Raw genomic sequence first — 24,124 nt, forward strand, 5'->3', positions numbered from 1 at the left:
GAAGCATGCCACACGTTCAAGAGGGGGGCAATCAAGAGCAGGATTGACTATATTCTTGTTGATCTTGAACTCTGGTCTAGTGTTAAAGATATGGCTGCATTAACCCAGGAAGATAGTGACCGTAATGCTCTGGCTCTCACACTGACCGGTTTAGCTTCATTGTATGGACACCCCTGGTCTGAGAGCGCCCTGGTAATTACTAGTAATAACAACAGAAGAGTCAAATGTCCCTTGATATTTGCTGACCCATCCACTCTTCCGAAAATATATTCAGAGGTAGAGCAGACCCTTCTAGATCGGAGTATCACTACTACTGGGCCAGATGATATTATGACCATATTTTTGCAACTGACCACAAAAATAAGACCATTCTTTTATAGACAAAGTAATCGATCAAAGCAGAAAACAGCTCCTTGGTTTAACAAGGCCGGTAAAGAAGCCAAAGATGACCCAATTGTTGCGGTGAAGTTGAAATTTCCCATAGACATAAAAAATAGCAGGAAGCTATACAAACTGGCACAAACTAAGGCAAAAAGGGACTGGGAGTCTGAAAATTGGTGTATGCTCCTAGAAGCATCGAAGCAAAAGAATAGTCACCTATTTTGGCATCTCCTGTCAAAAGGGTCACCTATTATGGAAATAGAAACTCACTTCTATATACAGCCCCATGTGTGGGAAGAATACTTTGGGCAGTTATATGCAGGCCAGGGGGTTATACATGATCCAGGCTCACAAATGAATCTTCCTGATCTAGTAGCAACCGAGAAGACTACCATCACATTAGTCGAAACCATCCTAGCCATAAACTCTTTACAGAGTGGGAAAGCCCCGGGCCTAGACAAGCTCCCGGGAGACGTGTACAAGGCTGAACCTACAATATGGGGACCCCTGCTCCAAGTAGTTTTTAACGCCATCATGTCCTGTGGTGAAATCCCGAGGACCTGGAGGGGTGCCAAGATTATCCCGATCCATAAAAAGGGAGACAAAGGGTCCCCTGGAAACTATAGGCCCATCAGCCTTATAGACGTCTCCCAAAAAATCTTCTCTAAAATTATTCTAAGCAGAATACAAAACTGGATTGAGGAAAATAATGTTTTGTCAAATGTACAGGCAGGATTCAGGGCCTCCACAAGTACCACTGACCAAGTTTTTAGATTCCTTTGGCTAATTTGGAAGGAAGTGACTATTTAAGGAGGCCACTTGTATGTTGTATTTGTGGACTTAAAAACGGCCTTTGATTCTATAGCTCGGTCCCAACTCTGGCTAGCCCTGAGCGAACTAGGACTACCATCTTACATACTTAAAATCCTGATTCGGTTACACCATGACACTTACACAAAGGCCAGGTAGAACTCCGATGGTAGTCTCACAAATGATATATCAGTCCGGAAAGGTGTTTGCCAAGGTTGCGTCCTTGCCCCAACATTATTTTCCCTTTATATTAATGGCTTAATAGGAGAACTGTATAATCGTGGTGGTGACCCCCCGAAATTGGCAGGCAGTGTAGTGCCCTGTCTGCTTTTTGCAGACAACACACTACTCATTGCCAGAACCCCTGGAGGGATTCAAAACCTCTTGAATAAATTTGATAAAGCCTGCAAAAAGAGGGGTTTAGAAATAAACTGCTCCAAAACCAAATACATGACTTTTATTCCCTAGAAATCCCACAAGGGCAAACTCGTGCTGGGCACGCAAACCCTTGAGCAGGTCAAGTCCTTTGATTACCTGGGAGTACGTATCAGCGATTGGCTGGTATGGACACCGCAAATAGAAAAAAGTACTTTGACCCTCCAACACGCTGATTATGCAATAGTGCGAAGGGCCAGGTCGTCTCCCTATCGGCCAATTTCGCCTATTTTAGAACTTCACAGGGCAAAAGGTATAGATGCGGCCCTATATGGGGCTGAGTTATGGGGCCTGGAAAATCTGCTGGACTTAACCCTGGCCGAAAATAAATGTATTAGCGCCATCCTGAACTTGCCAGTGAATACTCCCCTCTTGCCGCTAAGACTTGATCTTGGTTTAAAACCCATAGACCACTTTGCTATCCTCAGGGCACTTCTGTTCTGGATTAGGGTATGCACTAGTAACACACAGGTCCCGGTGAAGGAGGCCCTAGGGGAGCTGATTGCCCTGCATAAACAAACAGGTCGCATTAAGTGGCTAAGCAAGATCAAGGAGTGGCTTTTAAAACTAGGATTGGGGCATTTTTGGGAGGTGCCAGGGTCCATTACAAAATCAATGGTTCCCCTTTTTTAAAAAAAAAAAGGTATTGGGAGTTCATGGACTCGGACAGTTTAGAATATGCTGCACATGGCACTTTAACTGTGAGCTTTTAAAATTTTAAAGGCGGGCACGGATATAAAATGTTTTTGGATGACATCGAACCATCCCAGGCACGAGCCCTGTACACTCAATTTAGATACGGAGCTCTCCCTTTAAATGCAAGAAGTAGTACCTGGGGAAAAGTGTCTGATACTCCATCGTGCCATACATGTCACACCCTTCCCGAGACACTTGAGCATTTCCTCTTTTGTCGTCCCTCCTATGCTGACCTTAGGAAAACCTGCATAACTCCAGTTTGCTGTATACTATCTTTCAATCGCCCCAGTGAAGCCATATTTATTTTTAGATCATACACCACAAGATGGCTTGTGTTTACTATCTCGAGATTTCTGCTCTTTGCCTGGTGGAAGAGGTCAAAAACGGTTAAAACTGTCTCTGAAAATTAGATTTGTTAATTCATCCTAATGTGGCCTCATGGTATGTTCTTGTGTGCTTTGTATGTTTACTGAATGAAATGTAAATCTGCTTTATTTTATGAACTTTTTTAAAGAAATATTGTAATTTTAACAGTTTTTATTTCCATGAATTGTTTTTTATGATGTGAATGGTCATATTTTTGATCGAATAAAGATATACAATTATTATCTCCACAAACTATTTGATACACCACTAAGTTTAAAACGCTGAGGTTTAATTACAGATGCCAGATGGTGGGATTGTGCACCTAGCATGGCTCTGTCCACAGATCTACAGCTATTGTCATGCGATAATAGCCTTGATATCAGAAAAGGTGTGATTCCCCATTCCATTGCACCATAACGTTGCCCTACTGGGTCTGGTTAAGGAGATTCCCCAGATGTTTGCAAATTCACAGCAATATCTTTCCTGGTAGTGAAGAGGGAGGTATCGAGACCCTTGAGTAGAGGTAATGCAGCGACACTTCAGGCATGGCTTAGAGAGTTAATTTATAGTAACAAACAGTTGGAACGGTCTGATAAATCATTACCAAGGACATCTAGGCCAGGGCCACTGGAATTATGCAGCAAGGAAAGGCAAAATTATGCGGCAAGAATAAGCAAATTATGCAGCGTAATGAGGCACATTTTTTTTTTATAGTTTTACATCATTATTTTGTCATTTTAACACCTGTTAACACGATCTGGGCATTGGTTGAACCTCATTAGTACCAGTACAAATACAGAAATAGGCCACAGAAAGTAGACTCGTTAACTTTTTCAAAGGGCCTTCCACTGCAAGGCAACATGTGCAGTTGCGTTTTAGTACCTTTTTAACCGTTTGAGCTAGAAACAAATGTTTTCTTGTAAAAATTTGCAGATTATGCAGCAGATGGAGTATGTGGCAAATCCATAATTATGCGGAAAAACGCTGTAGCCGCACAATGCATCTCCTTAGAATGGGAGAGGATGAGGATCGCTAAAACACGTCCAGGAATTCATTTATAGACTTCAGGCTACAATGTTTGTGATATTACAATGTTTTGATCTTTGCATTACTTTTCTTGACCACAACAGTATTTGATGTTCACGTCAGCCCTTATGTTTTGCTGTATTTATTACCCAATTCTATGCTACGAATGGACAATGCAGATCTTTTTCGATCTTTTTCTCTTTTTCTGTATTTCTTATCTGTATGGCTAACCCTGCTATATTGGTTAAGCAAATTAGACCCTCAGTACTATAAAGTTATTGAATGTTTATATGAATATAATTTTTAAAAAACTGCCCTGATTGATGCTTAGGACTAACACATGCTCTTTTCAGAAGCATCTTCACAATCCCCTACTGGCAACATGGTCCCTTTCTTCTCACGATACCAGGGCTTCTCCATTAGGAATTGTTTACTCATCCACTTAAGACATGAAAAAACCTTCCTTTAATTCTGGAACTCACTAAAGACGCTCCTTTTCGCTCTGGCATTCAGTTAATTCGACTGTCCTAGGAACAGCCTACTGCAGCATCAGACTAGTCCGAATAGTAGACACCTAAGATTGGCCCGGCACATATGCCTTGGCTCTGGTGGACATCAGTGGGAACTCTTTAGTGGGATTATCAGACGGTACTGCACCAGAAGACCTGCCCGGGATTCACTACAGTACCTGGAGACATTCAGCTCGGCCATTTGCTGCCGCTCCTTTAGCGCTTGAGACCACAAATTGGGCAGTTGGTAGTAACACTTTACAAAAAACTTAAAACAATTAAAGTGGCAGTGGTCAGGGTGGGTTAATTGACAGAAAATAATTTTACCAATCATGTCCACGACCACCAAAGAGATTTTTAATGAACTGATCTTACCTTGTCTTAAAACACAAAGTGCTAACGGGACATGCCCCTTGAGAGGATCTTCAAGTCCAACAACTGCACAGTCTGCCACGGCGTAATGGGAAAGCACCGACTAGAAAAGGAAAGAAACACATAAATTGTCTATTTTAAAGAGCATATATATTACCACAATATTGCAGTATGTGCAGGTGTGTATGCAGCTATCTGCCAGTAGAGGCATCATGTGTTGGCACTGATGGCCAAGACTATTTCTCTACGCGTAGGAACCAGCCACCTGTTGGTACAACACACAAAGCCATTTGACAGGGAGGTATCTTTGACAAAAAAGGAGGGGTGGATGTTAAAATGAAGAACATTCCCAGTAAAGTAGTAAGAGTTTTAATAAATACAAGAGGTAACCTCTGAGCCACAGCTCCTGGCAGATCTCCAAGCAGTGACAGTTTAAACTGTCATACCCAATAATGGAATGTACCAGCAACAGGAAAGGGGAGGGGGAATACATGTGAGGCAGAAAGAACATCTAGGAACGGAATAATACTTTGTGAAATTGTGTCATGGATTACAGTCTAACAAATAAAATTACATCTCACTATTTACAACAGTGGGGCACAAAAATGTACTTCACCTTTGGTGACAAATTAGCTTTAGGCTGCACTAAAGCATGGGAAGCAACCCTGGCCCATGAACGTCAGAGCACCAGGTGACTCCTGAAGACCATGTCTAGTGAATGACAATAGTTTGTGTGATGTACAGTTTCGTGGTTAATTTCTATTCTGCATCATATTGTACAATAACTTGTCATTAAGTATTTTTAACGAACCCAAGACAATCAAATAAATGTTGGCATGAGCTACAGGCAGCAAACCTTTGTCATATCCCTCACACCTTGGATGAGGGCATTATCTCTCGATCTATCCCTCCCTCTTCTGGAAGCATGAAAAGTGTTGTAGAGAGCAACTAGAAGCCCGTTTAAATAGTGTCATCGCACCTGAAAATATATTCAGTTTCACAGATTATTACCGGGAACCATGCCCTTGATTTCTTTTACTAATATTACCACCTTTAAGTAATGCGCGCACATGATATTGGTCGCATACAAGTGCAATGTAAGATTCTCTCATTCCGAATCATACAGTGTCATTTATAGTCAACATTTCAAGGTAAATTGTGAGGAGTCGAAAACATCACCGACATTTCTGGTACGACATGCCAAAAAGCATAACAGAATACAAATTAAATTGTAACATTTTTCTAAAATGTACACTCTATTTTGAAAATCAGCACACATGGAAACCATATTTATGCAGAAAAATGTCCATCCTTTCCAGTTTCCAATTTTGAGGGTAGTAATTATGTTGTCAAACCTTAATTTCCCATCGAAACTCACTGGGTTGATTAAGCAGCTGCGTTGGTGAATCACAGCAATGCATTGCTTTCTGTCTGACTGAAGAATGTGATGGCCAGCCCCAGAAAAGATGAAGCACAAGCGCTCCATTAAAATCTTTGTTTCCTGGTGGAATGCTTGCTAGCCATTATGGAATGACACTAGAAACTGGCAACTACCCTCAGTTGTGCAGGCGAGCTTATGTCACAGAGGCCTGGCAAATTCTTGAATTGCACTCTGTGACCTGCTGTCCTGGGGCTCCTCTACCTGTGTTATGCTGAGTGTCGGTTACCAGGCACTGGGTGTAGAAGACTCAATTCCACATAGGCTTCAAGTAATTTATTGAAAGTAGAAGGAGCACCGCTTCCTCCGTACAAAGGGCCCAGAGCCTTTCCAAACTGACAAGCAATAAAACCATGACACAACCATTCTAAGAATCTAAGCTTAACAAATAGAGACCACGAATTAAAAAAAAAAAAAAAACAAGAGATAGACAAAAATGTGATAGCACAAGAAAAGAAAAAAAAACAAGCGAAAAGGTACAATTAAATTAATTTCCATAACAGCACAAGTATTGCAAGTGCAGTAAAGAGAATTCTGTGTACATTAATAATGTAACAGTGTACATTACTGATGTAACTAACTCAATCCAAATATTTCCTGGGTGATCTGCACAATCTAGTGCTTCTTCATAGTGCAGATATTTGATCATATTTCATAATATGCTCGTTACTACTGCAACTTTCAGTTCCAGAATCCAAACCAATCACAGCAGATCTTCCAACTTTAGCTACTCTCCTTATGTTCCATCATTGACACGATTAGCATTGCCTTTAATGTCATAACGCTAACCAGATCGCTAAACTTTTCAGATCCTTTCTTGAGCAAAATAGGCTCTTTGATGCATAACAGGTCACCAATAGCAAACTTAACAATCCTGTTAAATGGTCTTGTAAGTAGTTTGCTTCTTTGAAATCTCGCAATACTGAAACATCAGTCATTCTGTTAGCTTCTCCTCGCGCATCACTGACATCACAACTCTCTGGTCTTTCATTATCATCCTCCAAAATGGACACAAAGAAGATGTAACCTTACTTCCCTTCATAAGGTCAAATGGAACTTTTCCTGTGACCGAGTGAGTAGTAGATCTATCAGCCTACACCAGATCTCTGACAGCCATTTCACAATCCTGTCTAAATGTTATGGCACTTTGTACACACTCCACTAACAACCTATTAAATATCTCTACTTTGCCATTCACTTGCAGGTGAGAGAGTGGAGTGCGTAGATGTTTAATACCATTCAGATAAAAAAATTCTGACATGGTGCAAGAGGTAAATTGTACAACATTGTCGGTCAAAATTTCCTCATGCACACATTCTCTTGTAAATACATAATTGAAAAATCATATAACAGACTTGGTATTAGATTCAGCCAATCTACGTACGTTCATCCGCCCGGAATGATGATCGGTCATTAACAAAAAATATTTCATATTGAGCGGTAATACATGAAACGGTCTCAAAAAATCAACCGCAATTCTTTGCCAAACTATTTTCAGGAGACAAAACAGGATTAAAATCTGGAATGGCAGTGACCAAATGTTTATCGCTACAACAACATTGTACACATGTCTTCAGCAAACTTTCCACTTCTCCATCAGTGCTAGGCCACCAGAAATCATTCCTCACTCTACGTTTGGTAGATGTCATACCTAAATGACCAGCAAGATCTGTTTGTAAAATCCTTTGTCTAAACACTTAAAGAGGTACCAATCTCTACCCTCTCACTAATGAACCTCCTTCTAAAGACAACTCATTGGCCACTTTACTAAAATGGTGTAAAGGGACATCTAGACTTTTTTCTTCCGGCCAATCCGTTTTCCCAAATGAATCACCTGAGTGAGAATGGGAGCAATCTCCAATTGAGTATGCTAAGTCTCCATGTTTGAATAGATAACCATATCTTCAACTTTAGCTATGATACTCTTTGATTTCCTCATGATCTTCACTATCATCCGATTCATCATTAATAGGAAGTCGTGACAAGAAATCTGCCCTGGAATTTTTACCCCCTGCAATGTGAACCACATAAAAGTTGAATTCCAACAATTTGGTAGTTAACCTAGACAATCTTGCTGGGTACCTCTTGATTTTTAGATAAAATATCCACTAATGGTCTGTTTTTCTGCAAATCTTCCTGCCCCAAAGATAGGATTTAAGTTTCTTTACCCCCCCAAGACACATGCCAACATCTCATTTTGTACTACAGGATATGGTGTTTCCACGTCTTCCTTTCTTCTGGATGCAAAACCTACCGTAACCTCCTTGTTACCCTCCAACGGAGACAAACACAGCACCCATGCCATAGGCGCTCACATCTACAGTGACAAATGTCTCTCTACCTTCTCCATATCATTGCAAAAATGGAGCTGATTCTATACATCATTTGATACTTTCAAAGATTTGCTGACAATCGGTAGACCACTCAAAATTAGAATTCTTTTTAAGAAGAGACCTAAAATTCATTGCAGCACAATCCTTAATAAACTTGGAGTAAAACTCACAAAGACCTAAGAAAAATCTTAGTTGTTCTCTATCAGTAGGGTGTGGGGCTTTGATAATACCATCAACTATACTTGGTTTGGGTTGGATACCATTTGAGGTTAACAAAAGTCCAAAGTACTCTTTTAATTTACCCAAAGATATGTTCATACTAACACCATTGAATTCTAAAATTGACAAATCTTTTTCTAAACTCATTCTGTTTCTCTTTGGTTTCTGCAAAAATGAAAATATCGTCTTGAAATACGACAACATTGGGCACATCAGCAAACATCCGGGTCATAACTTTCTGAAAAACAGAAGCAGCCGAGGCCAGTCCAAATGGCATGCAACAAAACTGGAATGAACCATCAGGTGTTCCGAACGCCATGAGGTGGCGACTCTGTTCATCCAACTCCACCTAATTATATGCAGCTCGAAGATCCAGCTTCGAAAACCACTTGCACTAAACTATGGCGCTAATGAGATCATCAATGCATGGTAAAGAAAACTTCTTGACCTATATGGCATTGTTGAGTGACCTCAAATCAAAGCATAACCTTAATTCTCCAGATGTCTTTGTTAGCTAGAACAATTGGAGAAAGCCACAAAGTAGCATCAACGGGTTCTAGTATTCCATCATTTTGAATTTCCTTTAAGATAACGGAGAATTCACTCCTCACACCGTGAGGTACATTCTGTAGCTTGTGCTTTACAGGTGTAACCTGCTCTTTGTCTTTTGTTTAATGCACAAAATATTTTACCAAGCCAACTTTTTTCTGAAAAACCTCTTTGAATTTGTTTTTAAGTTAACATCCATTATAGAATTCACCAGTATTACTGGATGTTTGTGTCCAGGTCTGATCAATAATTTTAAATTTGCCTGGTGCCACCAGCCCAAAACAATAATACTTTTATAAGCAACATACACTTTGCTCTTTTTGTCTCAAAAGATAAGTTTGCTCAAAAATAACCATTGAATCAATGCTGCTGCCCTCAAATGCTGTGGTAATGACATCAGGCGGCAGAAAAATTGCCAATGACGGGGACGTAGAAACAGTTTGAACACCTATAAGGTCAAAATAAATCCCACAGGGTGTCACTTTCTTACCTGATACGTGTGCAGGTTGCCCGGACGCCAAGAGTGGACAGCAGTGACGGCGTACTGGAATGCGTGCAAGTAGTGTCACTAGCAATGGTAAAGGGACACAGTCGGTTTCCCAGACTCGACCATTATCGCCATGTCTGCATGGCGAATCATACCAATGCCAGTGAGTGTGCGGTCCGGATGAGAATATGTTGTCCCACGTATCCGCTACCTGGGACAGTGTAAGAACCATTGGTTTTCAAAATATAATAACTATTGCTCACGTTTTATTTCTGGATGTTCAATACCTTCTGTCCTTATAAATACCATAGCATGCATGGCAGAAAAGCCAAGAATTGCCTTTTAGTTTGAGTTGCTGTGCTTCACATTATGCCTAAAAAACAAAATCGAAATACTTCTTTATTAGCCCAAGAAAATAAGAAAAAGGAAGAAAGATGCATTCTTTATAATCACCATGCATTCTCTACCAAAAAAGTGTTCCCAACTGACATCCCAAGATTACGAGTATTTTAAGGCTAGGGTGATGTGCATTGCTGTAGACATAGAACATGATCGTTATTGTTACAGCGTGATGAGAGCACAGGCCCTCGCCATGCCCGGCCCGATACTATTATGTCGCAAGGACACCCAAGTGTATCTATATAGATCATATGTAGCATATAGATCAGAGAATGGTTGTGTTACCAGGGTGTCAGAGTGGATTGTAAAAATACTATAGTGTGTGTGCTTTGGTGCCATTGTTTTTTCCGTACTAGTCTGCACTGCTTTGATGTACAGCAGATTGCACCCAAGGTGGCTAAATGCTGTCACCACATGAGCACCACCATAAAGAACTTTAGAACGTTTTTGGTTATGACTATTGATTTTAGATTTTACTGCTGAATACAGTTGATGGATGTGCACACAATCGGGCATAGCCACATACGATAGGTTTTAGTCAACAAATAGGTTTGTGCATACCACAAGCAGAAAATTGGCCTCTGTTGAGCCCAACAACAGTCTGTTGTGAACTTGAGTGTTTATTAACAAAAGTATGCTGTATGTGAGTGTTGTGTGGGTTGACTTGTGCTACTTTAGCTACACAATTTTCAGGTTTATCTAGTTGTTTAGAATCCTCATGTGAAGATTCAATACTTTTTGCACTGTCTATTGCTTCGTCCAGGGAAAGATTTTTGCAAGCCAACAACCTTTGTTGGATTTTTGGGGAAAACATCTGGAAACAATTTGAACCTTAATAAGTTGGTAAGTAAAGGCTTCAAATTTGCAGAATACAGCCAGCACCTTCAAAGCGGAAACATACGATTCAATGGATTCATTGGAAGCCTGCACTCAAGTGAAAAACCTGTGACGTAGTATGACCAAATTGATCTTCCTCTCAAAATGAATTTCTAACTGTTTCACAGCCACCTCAAATTCATCATATTCTTCATCATCATTACATATATATTCAGGTAAATGATCAAAAACATTTTGGCCTGCAATACCTAAATAGTAATATAATAAATTAAGTTTCCTGTCAGGCTTACATTTCAAACCATAAATGGCTCCCAAGTATGCATTAAAAGATCTGAAGCAAATTCTCAATTTTTAAGAGGATCACCTGGTTCTTGTAAAAATTGTGCAGGCGGTTTGACAGTTTGAATCATGGTAGATAAATTCTAACACAATACCGTACACCACAAGATAATAACAAAATGCAAACAGGCAAAAAGAAAAATACAAATGTACTCCAAACAATTAACATTTGACCATAAAAATAAAACAGAAGTGTGCTAATTACTGTAAAATCTGCATGAAGTAGTGTGCTGATCACTGTAAAGAACCAGCCATAGGCTCAAAAGTGAGCAGATCAATGAACATTTACAGTAGATGGCAGTGTCTGTAAAAAGTTCACTTGATAAAAACCATAGATAACACTGTAGATCCCAGCCAACACAGGAAGCAGATGTTCATGTGAAATAAAGCTGAGACTGGACACACAGTGCTGCACATGAGAGATGCCCAAAATGTCAGTGCTTGAAAGTAAGAACTTAAGACAAAAATGTGCTCAACTCATTTAGAGATGCTTGTGCAATATGCCCATACAAATGCAATACCAATGCTGGCTCAAAACTTTGATGAAATCAGTGTGACAAAGCTCCTTGCTGAAATGCGCTCCGACAGTGCTCCTCCTTTGTGTAAAACGCTCAGCAACACAGCTCTGCCAGCTCAAGACAGAAAACACAGTGACAGAGGGCGCAAAACTTCTCTTTTGTTATGCGCAGAGTCAAGCAAAGCTTCTTTAGCGCACATTCGATGCGCAAGGCTTCCCTTTTGTCAGACAGTGGCTAAGCGAGGGGCTTCCCTCCTGATACAGAGTGACTGAGCGTGGGGCTTTAAAGCACACTTCATTCGGAGCGCGAGCAGAGTTCAGATATAGTGCAATGACGTAGTAGCCACATATAAGCGTGTTGCACTAATTAACTTTTTGAAAGTGCGGCACAACCCAGTTCTGGATACATCATGAAGAAAACGCAGCCACGCACAGTGCCATGAGACTGTAAATCTTGGAACACGCCGGAGCTGCGTAAAGTCCGTTATATTAATAAAACTCCCCAAAAATGGCAGGATACTAATGGAATAACAAACAGGGAAGCACACACGAGCAATTAATCCCCCCCCCCAAAAAAAATAGAACAATCCTGTAGTTGGAAACCTAATAGGGGAAAACGGTGGTCCCTCGTCCCTAGGGAAAAACCCCAAAAAACACAGTACCTTAAAGTCCAGGAAGCTTCAAAAAGGTTTACCCAGCCAGTAGCCAATATTGTGATGTTGAATAAGACTCAATTCCACGTAGGCTTGAAGTAATTTACTGGAAATAGAAGGAGCACCACTTTCTCTGTACATAAGGGCCCAGAGCCTCCTGAGCTGCATAAAGTCTGTTATATTAATAAAGCTCTCAAAAATGGCAGGATACTTGTGGAGTAGAAAACAGGGAAGCACACACGGGCAATTAATGGAAAGAAAAAAAATTAGAACAATCCTATAGTTGGAAACTTAATAGGGGAAAACGGTTGGCCCTGGGCCCTCGGGAAACACCAAAAAAACACTGTACCTTAAAGTCAGGAAGCTTGAAAAAGGTTTACCCAGCCAGTAGCCAATATTGTGGTGTTGAATAAGACTCAATTCCACGTAGGCTTGAAGTAATTTACTGGAAATAGAAGGAGCACCGCTTTCTCTGTACATAAGGACCCAGAGCCTATCTCAACTGACATACAATCAAACCATAAAACATAACCATTCTAAAAGAGAATCTAAGCATAACCAATAGAGACCACGACGTAATACAATAGTAGGGATAGAAATAGAAGATGCCACACTGTTACTTCTTCACTGGCCTTTTTTGATTGGTATTATCGACGCTCTACCCCTAATTAATTAAGGAGGATTGATGGTCAGGAATGGGAGAATCCTGAACTTTAACACTCAGTCAAGACCATTAAGAAAACCTACACAACAAGGCCCCTATGTCAGTCTATCAATGTAGTAGTTGGATTACTGCTGCTTCAGTATGTAGAGATACCACACATGACCACCATAAGGCCAATGCCCACAAAAGTCTTGTAACTAGCAGTACCGTTAGAGGAATTTGCTATCACAAGGATCACAATTTTTTGAACTAATACGACTTGATGACCCACCACCGCTGTTATCGTCCTTTGTGTTCGCCATCTATAATCTGTGATTATTGGACAATCCCATACAATCTGTAGAAATTGCTGTTTTCATCAGCACAATGTGGGCAGTTGGGGCAGGGTGCCCAACCCATATATAGGCACTATTCTTTAATAAAATATCTTACTTCTACTATTACGCCCTCTGATATTTTTTAAATTATCACCTCATCACACTATAATATCTCAGTCATCTTTCTTGGCTTTATTGGATTATCTTTCTGTAACACTCTGGTTTACGTATAATTCGTCCTTCTATTCATCAAGAGCAATCTCTTCCTTAATCAATTGTCTGCTTCTTCTTTTGTTCTGCAATTACATCTAAGACCCTTAAAAAGAACAACTCAGTTCCAAAAATTGAACTTTAGGACAGCAGTCATTATCACTATAAGTATTATTTCAATTAAAGCAAAACTCTTTATTAGTATATCTTACCTATGCCAATTATCCATGAATCTAGCTTTCCAAGATCCCAGGTCCTCCTAATGGATGAATCTAATTCATAATGTTAAATTTTTTATTATTTTCACTATTAACCGGAATATTTGTGAATTTGCACAATATGATAGACACCTCACTCTCTAGCCCAAAAGTAAGCCTAAAACATTCTGTTCTGGATTTCCATTGATCTAATCACAAGTATTTCTTCATTATACTTGGCTGAAGCTCCTGCTGTGTTACCTGCTAACAGCTCTACTAAAGTTGACAACGTACTAATCGTCACATCATTCAAAGCAACACTATATAAGAAATCAAAATACCAAATAAATCTAGTACTTGATGACCTACGGTTTCTCTTTTCACTCTTTCATGATGCACATCCCTTGAACAATTCATGTGATAGATTTGAGTCAACACTAAAGATAGATGACATAAACCTCTCTATTCTTGTGGAAGGGTAAAATAAACTGTTTTGTTGCAAATATGATGTAACCTGACATAGAGAACCCATCTATAATGTAACTATAAGCACACACACTATTTGCTATTGTAACTGGTTCGTCATATGCACTATGTTTAATTTGCATCAGACACAAACTCCCTTAATTTCTTTCCAAATTCTAAGACTAAAATATATTTGTAAAATGTAATCACAGTCTCGTGACTCAAATCAAATTTCCTTTCTTCTGCACTGTTCAACTTACATTTTAATGTTTTCTTGTTATATTCTAACACTCAACTCAGACAATCTACATACAATTCATATTTTAATATTCCCAGCATTAGTACTATGAAAATGTAAAGAACTTCTAAAATGCTCAAATGCTTCAAGTCTTCCAATAATAGGTAAATGCTGCATTGGAACATCATAATTTACATTAGCTTTTTAAAAATAATTCTGGTAAATTACAAGTGAAGGTATATGGAACACGACAGACTGTAGCTTAAAGGAAATAGTATAAAAGTCACACTTTCAGAAACCAATGAAGGTGAGTACAAATATAACAATGAGACAAATTCACTATATCGCTATAATTCTTCAACATATCTAAGCAAGAGTTTTCTTCAAACCCTTCATCATAACCATTTCTATGTTCTAAATTATGAGTTTTAGTTATATTTTAAAATATTGAGCTATCGGTAGTGTTTGGGAGACACCCAATAGGAGAATATGTATACACTTACACAAGTATGCCCAAAATAAGATAGTTTAAAAATATTTGGAAAGCCATCCAAATTCTTTTTTTTTAAAAAGACATTTTCTTCAGCCCTTTTTAAAATGGTTTAGAAAAATAAATTTGATTTACAATTTGATACACAAAGCAAAGTTGCAAAGATCAAATAATAATAATAAAAGTATAAAGAGTAAAAATGCAGTCTTTCAAACATTCAGAGAAACATGTTACTCCTTTATCAGGAAACGTATTTACTACTGATCATCTCATATTTACATATCATTTCACTTCACTGTAGCTCTTGGGTATCTTCAGACAAAAGACCTTTCAAATCAATGTCTCTGCCACCCAGTTCGATCTTTGACAGATACATCCATTCAGGAGCTATGTACGTCTTGTTTGGCACTCTGTCACTTGTTCTTATCGTTGCAACATCTGTTACAAACATCTCAGACAATGATTCTCCAATGTTCAGCTCAGATATTTTGCCAGGACTTTCTATTACTGTTTTAGCAGATTTTTCTCCGCTTTTGCTCTGATTTGCTTTGCACCGCTATGCTTCTCTCTCTCACACACACATCCAGGCTGATCAGCTAGAATCAAGCTTCCATTATCTCAATTTATTTGATCTGCTTGAGTTTCATGAGTTTCAATTGCTTGGTTTGCTTGAGTATCTTTTTCTTGATTGTCATTTGCATGTGCACAAGCTCATGTCTTTTATTTGTTTCAACCAACTAATCGAAATTCACCTGTAAGCCATGATCTCTGTCATTGTGTGCATATGAACATTACCTCTAGGTTCCTCAGGAAGGAATGTGTTTGGGTTGTAATCCTATAAGGCTATAGGTAAACCTAAGTTGTTATGAATGGTCAGAAGCAGTCCTGTTGTGTGCTTTATCTGCTTTTATAGTAATAAAACATATGATTTTTTTGTGCAACAATTATTGTATTTAACAGCGAATGAAAATATTGTGTGTAAGGAAGTAGATTGTAGTCCTCTTCGTGTAATAATGGCACTATTGCTTACTAGGTCCAGTTAGGTCTCAATAATTTAAACCTGAGCTCAAGACTAGGTACCTGCAGCACACAGGAGACAGGCTTAACTTAGGAGAAATGTTTAAAGCATATACCAATGCCAAAACAGTTTAAAAGTAGATAACGCAACACACTCCACTTAATAAAAATATGAAATTTATGAAAACACTATAACTACAAACCAAATATTGAAAATTTGGTTCTTCAAAATTTCACATATTTTTAGCGCCACAAAGCGACAATCGCAAATATCTGGTCGCGTTGCACTGGGTCAAATTCTAAAGTAAAGGCCAACCCTAATGGAGCATGGATCGGATATAGGGACCAGGTCCATCCTGGTGGAAAGTTTACTTTCAGCCTCAGTCATTTTTCTTGAGAAAAGTCCTGCTTCCGAAGCAGGGCTCATTGCGGCGGCTGGCTGAAGCCCGTGTCCCTGGTATGAGCCTAGGTTCCCGTGGAAAGTTCAAGGCTCTCGAAATTGAAGACGGGAAAACTACAAGCAGGTGGAGTCCAAAGTAAGGTCTAAGAAGGCCTTGTCGTCAGGGTGCTGCTCAGCATTGGTCCTTGTAAAGTCTTCAACTTTCAGATGTAGAAACTTTTCTGGAAGTCAGGATCCTTTCAGCAGGGCAAACCAGTAATGTGAGTCCAACTGACAGTTCAAGGTTTGGTGAAAAGTTTCAAAGTGTCTTGGCTTGCAATTTTGGAAAGGAAAGAGTGCATTCTAACACCTGTCAAGGGCCGAGGACATTTTGAACACCACCGGGCGGTAAGAGCTCTATCTCCCTTTTAAGCCACCACACAGGTCCAGGGCAAATCCAGTTGGAACTGGTCATTTAGGCTCAGCAGACACTTGGGCTCATGCAGCTGTTGAGTTCCTGAAGCAACACAGGAGGATAAACAACTAGCACTTAGAGACCACTCTTCTGTCTTTGAGCACAAGTGGGGAGCAGGTCCAGCCATTGTAGTTCCTCTCCACAGATTAAACAGCAGATGCAGACCTCCTTCCACAGGTCCAGAGCTGTTCTGAAGAGGTTACTGAGAGTGCCACTTTTATGCCGAGTGCAAGCCTGTCAGTGTGGGCAACTCCTGGCAAACCCCTAACCAATAGGGTAAAGGTTCCTTCCCACTTTTGCAGTACTTCCTGTGTGTTTTATTGTAAACTATCCCTTGGTGTCCCGCTCTACCTAAATCCAAAATGGCAGAGCATTTCTTCCCTTGTGCAGAGCTCCGTGGGTCCACCCAGAGGTGTGGCTGATTTAATGGACAAACCATCCCATGTGGTCGCTTTAAACTGGTCCTGGTGCCAGCCCCTCTTTAACTGGTATTGGTGCCCAGGTGACTACCAGGACAATGAAGGGGCAGGCCTAGGTGTGAGTTACATCTGCTTGTGCTAGACTAGGTACAGTATGAAGGCCTTTTGTCTACTGTCTGGGAGCAAAACACATCTCACCCCAGGAGACACATTACCAGTCAGGTTACACTTAGCGCTAGCAGAAAGGGACATTTGGAAAAGGTATGAAAATGCCATCTTTTGAAAAGAGGCATTTTCAAAATAGTGATACAAAATCCAACTTGACCATTAGATTGTATTTTATAATATTATTAATTTGAGACTTTTAATCAATGTTCTAGCTCTTCCCAAATTGACGTTATGCATTATAAGGCATAATAATGTAATTAAGTGCCTTTCTATGGGCGAGCCAGCCTTGCCACAGTGAAAAGTGACTTTGGAGATTTTTCACTTCCAGGTCATATCAAACTTAATTACACGTCCTACTTTTGAAATACCATGCACCCTGCCCTATGGCTATTTAATGCCTATGTTAGGAGAGACATAAGTATTTACAAGGAAGATTGAGGTTTGACAAAAATGTTTTTTTGCCAGGCCAAATTTGAAGTTGCAGTTGCTTTGCCTTCTCATTTTAGTGGCGGCAGAATAGGTACATTAAGCAAAGGAAAAGATCCCTGGAAGTAAATCGCATGCACTTTCACCCTAGACACATTCACTCTATGGGCACTTGTCAGGGGGTCCCTACCTGCCACGAGCCGGGGGAGGACTTTAATCCGTATTCGTTTCTGCCCCGACTGCAGGATGGACATGGTCCCTTTAAGACGGAGCAGACATTCCCGGAGGAGGGGACCCCGCCTCTGACATCACCAGCCGTCCACCAATCAGAAGCCTCAGTGCCATTCATAGGACGGCGTCCGGAAGAACACGGCGCGACACAGACAGGAGAGGAGAAGTCGTCCCGAACAGTTACGGAGGTCCTTAGGAGCCAGGAGTCGGAGGAATTCGAAGCAGTGCCACTGCAGGAGGAGAAGAGAGACGATCCAGAGGCTTCGGCGTCCCAGGAGCAGAGAAAGCCGGGAGGCCAACGAGACCACGCTCCGCCCCGCCACACTTCTGGAGAAGTGTGGCACCACAAGGTACGGGCCAGATTAAGGGGGCTCGTGTTCTCACGGGGAGGGAACAGGTAGGGGTGGGTGACGGTGGTCACAGGACGGTTGGGTGGGTTTTTTTTTTAAGAGAAAGTGCACCTCCCCTACACGAGTACGTTTTCGCACGATAAAGGTTCCCTGGTGATCCCGTCACTTCCCCTCCCTCTCCTTTCATATACGGAACTCCCGATATTGGAAGTAACCCCCAGTTTCTGTTTCCTTTATACCTGAGAGACTCCTCTGGACCCCTGTCGCATTCAAGCCGGAAGCGTCCCTGGCTGACAAGGAGAACGACCAGACCGGACTACTCAAGAGCTCCCCGAGAACTCAGACTTCTTCAGAGACTGTTCCTTGGGTGGTCTGCTTATTTCTTTGAGCTGGAACTATGTAAATAAAAGCTCACATCCTTTGACTCTACTGCTGTATCCTGGTCCTTGTTACAGGGGATTGAGACCCCTCCATCCCTTCTTACAAGTGGCGAGCCAGATAGGAGAGACAACAACCATCCTCTGATACAAGAACCTCATTCAACAAATGAAGGAAGGCCAGGATAAGCTCGAATGGGCAATTGGACAAACCTCCACTCAAGCCGAAGCAGACCGCACAGCCTTCACCACTGCCATACAGACTCAGGCTGATAGCCTATTGAAGTTGGCAGAGGGTCAAAACCAACTCATGGCAGTGCTAGGACAAGGGAGAACAAGTGCCCCTCTCCCGGGAACGGTTGTCCCTCTACAGAAGTTCACTCATGGGGATGATCCTTTGGCTTTCTTTTTGAATTTCGAAAGGGCCGCTAGGGCCAGCGCTTCGCCCGGTGAGAGGTGGCCTTTTTACCTTGCCCCTCTTTTAACAGGGGAGGCACAAGCTGCTTATCAGATAGTTAATAAAGACGGCACTTCCGGTTATGCTGTGGTGAAACAGTATATACTCGACCGTCTAGGGGTGGATGAAGAGAACCATAGACTCAAGTTCCGCCAAGAACGCGGCTCCCCAGGCGACCTTCCAAAGACACTATTCTTTAAACTAAAAGCAGCTGCCGACCTATGGCTCAAAGCCCAGGAGGGTAATATGGAAGAAGTGATGAATAAAATTAATCTCAAACAGCTTTTGGAAGCGTTACCTTATGGGACACAACGATGGCTGAAACAGCATGCAGGCTTAACGCTTGAACATGCTGTTGAGATGGCTACGTCATATGCGAGGGCCCAGGGACGACCCCCTGTAAGAGAACCCGAGAAAACCAATAAAACCATCCCGGGCAAACCCGAAAAGAAATATATGAAGCCCCCATTAGAACCTTACCGACCGCGTCCCCTCAAACCGGACTTTCAACCCAACCCTGGTCCTCAATGCTATGACTGTGGCGAGTGGGGACATATATCAAGGTATTGCCGAAAAAGAAAAGAAAAGGAAGAAGAACCTATGGATGTGAGCTACGCCCCCTATTCTCTTCTATACGCCCAAGAAACAGGTCCAATCTTCTATGTGAGTGTGAATATTTATGGGAGAGTGGTTCGCGCTTTACTTGATTCAGGATGCAGGCATTCGGTGGTTAGAAAAGAACTGGTCCCCCCCTCCTACCTCATAACAGGGAAACAGGTTCACATAAAATGTGTACATGGAGATGTAAGGGAGTATCCCATAGCTAACATCACCATCCGCACTGCCGCAGGCACCAGAACAGAAGTAGTCGTTGGGGTTTTGCCTACTCTACCAGAACCTGTGATCATAGGAACCTATAATCCGGGCTTCGTCACTCTCATGTCTGATGCCTTACAGAGTACTCCCCGTAACAATCTTCTTGCTTCTGAGCCATGGGCTAGGGATACCCATTTTAGGACAGCACAACTAAACGATTCCTCGCTTACTAATGCTTGGCAAATTGCCCGTTCAGGTCAGGATCCTGTAACAGTCACCTATCCCACCTTCATTGAAAAAAACGGGTTATTATATAGGTTGGCCAAACCCGATGCAGTGCCCCAACTCCTGGTACCTGTTGCCTTTAGGGACCAAATACTTTTCTTTGCACATGCACACTTACTGGCAGGACATTCAGGTGTGGAAAAAACCGGGCAGGCCATTTTGCAACACTTCTTTTGGCCAGGGATCTATGCACAAATTTAACATTACTGTCAAGAATGTCAGATATGTCAACGAAGAAACCCCTATGTTCCACCTCCAGTACCTCTGAACCCATTGCCTATCATAGGTAAACCTTTTGATAGGATAGGAATGGACCTTATAGGTCCCTTGCCTAAGTCGGCTAGGGGCAACCTGTATGCATTAGTCTTAGTAGACTATGCAACTCAATACCCCGAGGCCTTTCCCCTCCGGGCGGCTACATCGACAGCAATCGCCCAAAAACTCGCCGAGGTATTCGCTAGGATGGGCTTTCCTCGCGAAATCATTACCGACCAAGGAACACCTTTTGTCTCACGCTTAATGACCCAAGTCTGTAAACAACTCCAAATCACTCACATCAAAACGTCTGTCTACCACCCCAGACGGATGGTTTGGTCGAGCGGTATAATGGTAGCTTAAAGCTCACCCTGAAGAAACTTCTATCTGGGGATGGTAAAAACTGGGACCAGTTACTACCACTGGCTCTTTTTGTCCTCCGGAGCCAAAAACAAGCCAGCCTAGGCACCTCTCCTTTTGAATTATTGTTTGGTAGAACCCCAAGAACCCTGTTGGAAATTACCAAAGATAGCTGGGAAAGGGAAGGAGCACACGAAGCAGAAACCTTACTAGATTACACCCGACAACTCCAAACCAGGTTGCACAAACTGAGAACTATGGCACATGATCACCTGGCTATAGCCCAGACCAAACAAAAAACGTTTTATGACAGGGGCAAGAATTGGAGGGAGATGGATGTTGGTGATTGGGCCTTGGTTTTGTTGCCCTCATCAACGCACAAACTGAGAAAAGAATGGAAGGGCCCTTTTAAGATTATCAGGAAAATCGGTAGAACCACATACATCCTACAAGTCCAAGGTAACAAGACACAAATGTGCCACATAAACTTGTTAAAAAAATGGCTGTGAACACCTCCCCAAGTGGTCAATTCCCTTACACTTGCCAATCATACAGTTTATGACACCCCCATCAACACTGACATAACAACCGGACAACGTGAGGAAGTTCTATCACTTCTTCTCAAGTATGCAGACGTCTTTTCAGATCAACCGGGGAAAACCAACATAGCAATACATTCCATTCCTACATCTCCGGGGACAGTGGTCAAACAAAAGTCCTACCGTATCCCCGAAGCTAGGAGACAGGCCTTCCAAGAAGAGGTCAACCAAATGTTGCGCTCTGGAGTGATAGTACCCTCCCACAGCAACTGGTGTTCTCCGGTTGTCCTCGTCCCCAAACCGGACGGCAGTATTCGATTTTGTATCGACTTCAGAGCAGTGAATAGGGTATCTAAACAAGACGCTTACCCCCTTCCTCGGGTAGACGAGTTACTAGAACGCCTTGGGGAGGCTCGTTATATCACCACTATCGACCTCACCAATGGGTATTGGCAGATCCCACTCAACCCTGCAGATCAAGAGAAAACCGCTTTCTCTACCCCCTCTGGCCATTATCATTTCACAGTCCTCCCATTTGGACTGCACGGTGCTCCGGCAACGTTTCAAAGAGCAATGGATAGGGTATTGTCTTCTCATACTCACTATTCTTCCGCTTACTTGGACGATATTGTCGTCTACAGTAAGACGTGGGAGGAACATTTGACTCATTTGGAAAAGATACTCTGTAGTTTGAGGACAACGGGCTTTCACATAAATGCCAAAAAAACTAGAATAGCCTTCAGGAAGGTGAAGTATCTAGGATATGTCTTAGGAGACGGGAGGATAGAACCACAGACCGAAAAAATTAAGGCTATCCTTGAAGTCCCCTATCCCAAGACCAAAAGAGATCTGCGGGCTTTCCTGGGCCTAGTGGGTTATTATAGGAGGTTTATTGCTCAGTTTGCCGATTTGGCTGGCCCTCTCACTGACCTCTTAAAGAAAACTTAGTCATCACCTAGACTACCAGCCCCTACTCCCAGGGAAACCAGTGCATTTCAGGCACTAAAGAATGTCCTTACCACTGCACCCGTGTTGATTTCCCCAGATTTCTCGAAACCCTTCATCCTCCAGACAGATGCCTCAGGAGTGGTTATTGGGGCGGTCCTTTCACAGGAGGATCCAGAGGGATTGGAAAGACCGATCCTCTTCATCAGTCGTAAACTGTTCCCCAGGGAAGCGGCTTACTCCACTATCGAGAAAGAGTGCTTGGCAGTCCGTTGGGAAGTGGACAAACTCAGATACTATCTGGAGGGAAGACCATTTGTTTTGTATACGGACCATGCCCCGCTGACGTGGCTGCAAAGGAACCGTGGTCACAATAATCGTATTCTCATATGGTTCTTGGCTCTACAACCCTTTCAGATTGAAGTTCGGCATCGGAAAGGTCTGGATCAGGGGAATGCTGATTTCTTGTCCCGATTTCCCTTTTCCCCCGATCGGGGAAATCCCGGGGGAGGGATGTGTCAGGGGGTCCCTACCTGCCACGAACCGGGGGAGGACTTTAATCCGTATTCGTTTCCGCCCCGACTGCAGGATGGACATGGTCCCTTTAAGACGGAGCGGACGTTCCCAGAGGAGGGGACCCCGCCTCTGACATCACCGGCCGTCCACCAATCAGAAGCCTCAGTGCCATTCATAGGACGGCGTCCGGAAGAACACGGCGCGACACAGACAGGAGAGAAGTCCTCCCGAACAGTTACGGAGGTCCTTAGGAGCCAGGAGTCGGAGGAATTCGAAGCAATGCCACCGCAGGAGGAGAAGAGAGACGATCCAGAGGCTTCGGCGTCCCAGGAGCAGAGAAAGCCGGGAGGCCAACGAGACCACGCTCCGCCCCGCCACACTTCTGGAGAAGTGTGGCACCACAAGGTACGGGCCAGATTAAGGGGGCTCGTGTTCTCACGGGGAGGGAACAGGTAGGGGTGGGTGACGGTGGTCACAGGACGGTTGGGTGGGTTTTTCTTTAAGAGAAAGCGCACCTCCCCTACACGAGTACGTTTTCGCACAGTAAAGGTTCCCTGGTGATCCCGTCACTTCCCCTCCCCCTCCTTTCATATACGGAACTCCCGATATTGGAAGTAACCCCCAGTTTCTGTTTCCTTTATACCCGAGAGACTCCTCTGGACCCCTGTCGCATTCAAGCCGGAAGCGTCCCTGGCTGACAAGGAGAACGACCAGACCGGACTACTCAGAGTTCCCCGAGAACTCCAACTTCTTCAGAGACTGTTCCTTGGGTGGTCTGCTTATTTCTTTGAGCTGGAACTATGTAAATAAAAGCTCACATCCTTTGACTCTACTGCTGTATCCTGGTCCTTGTTACAGGGGATTGAGACCCCTCCATCCCTTCTTACAGCACTGTATAACCCTTCTTGGCTCAAAGAACTATCAAGCACTAATTATCATTAGCATACCAATTGAACCCCACACTGAAATGTAATGCTTACACAATTTTAGTTACAAAATATATTTTCTTCTATTATGTATCCGTTAAAAATCTCGAAAACAATCCGTAGATGTACACAAAAGCAAAAACAATAGGTTAAAAAATCACAGTTCATACAATGCAATGTCTTTAAGTCAACATATTAAAATACACGAGAACAGAGACCCAAGGAAAAACAGTCAT

General features: G+C 42.2%; 1 protein-coding gene across 2 annotated transcripts in view; it reads right to left on the bottom strand.

Annotated features, from left to right (window-relative positions):
- The window catches only part of ACSS3 (acyl-CoA synthetase short chain family member 3), a 1,078,787-nt gene that overhangs the window by 83,561 nt on the left and 971,102 nt on the right, over nt 1-24,124 (bottom strand). For both annotated transcript variants that reach the window (XM_085652976.1, XM_085652977.1), the window contains one exon: nt 4,599-4,698. In XM_085652976.1, coding sequence (XP_085509102.1) covers nt 4,599-4,698 — 100 coding nt within the window. The remainder of the gene's footprint in view (nt 1-4,598; nt 4,699-24,124) is intronic.

Source organism: Triturus cristatus, chromosome 4_1 (genome assembly GCF_964204655.1).
Source record: "Triturus cristatus chromosome 4_1, aTriCri1.1, whole genome shotgun sequence".
Lineage (NCBI taxonomy): Eukaryota > Metazoa > Chordata > Amphibia > Caudata > Salamandridae > Triturus > Triturus cristatus.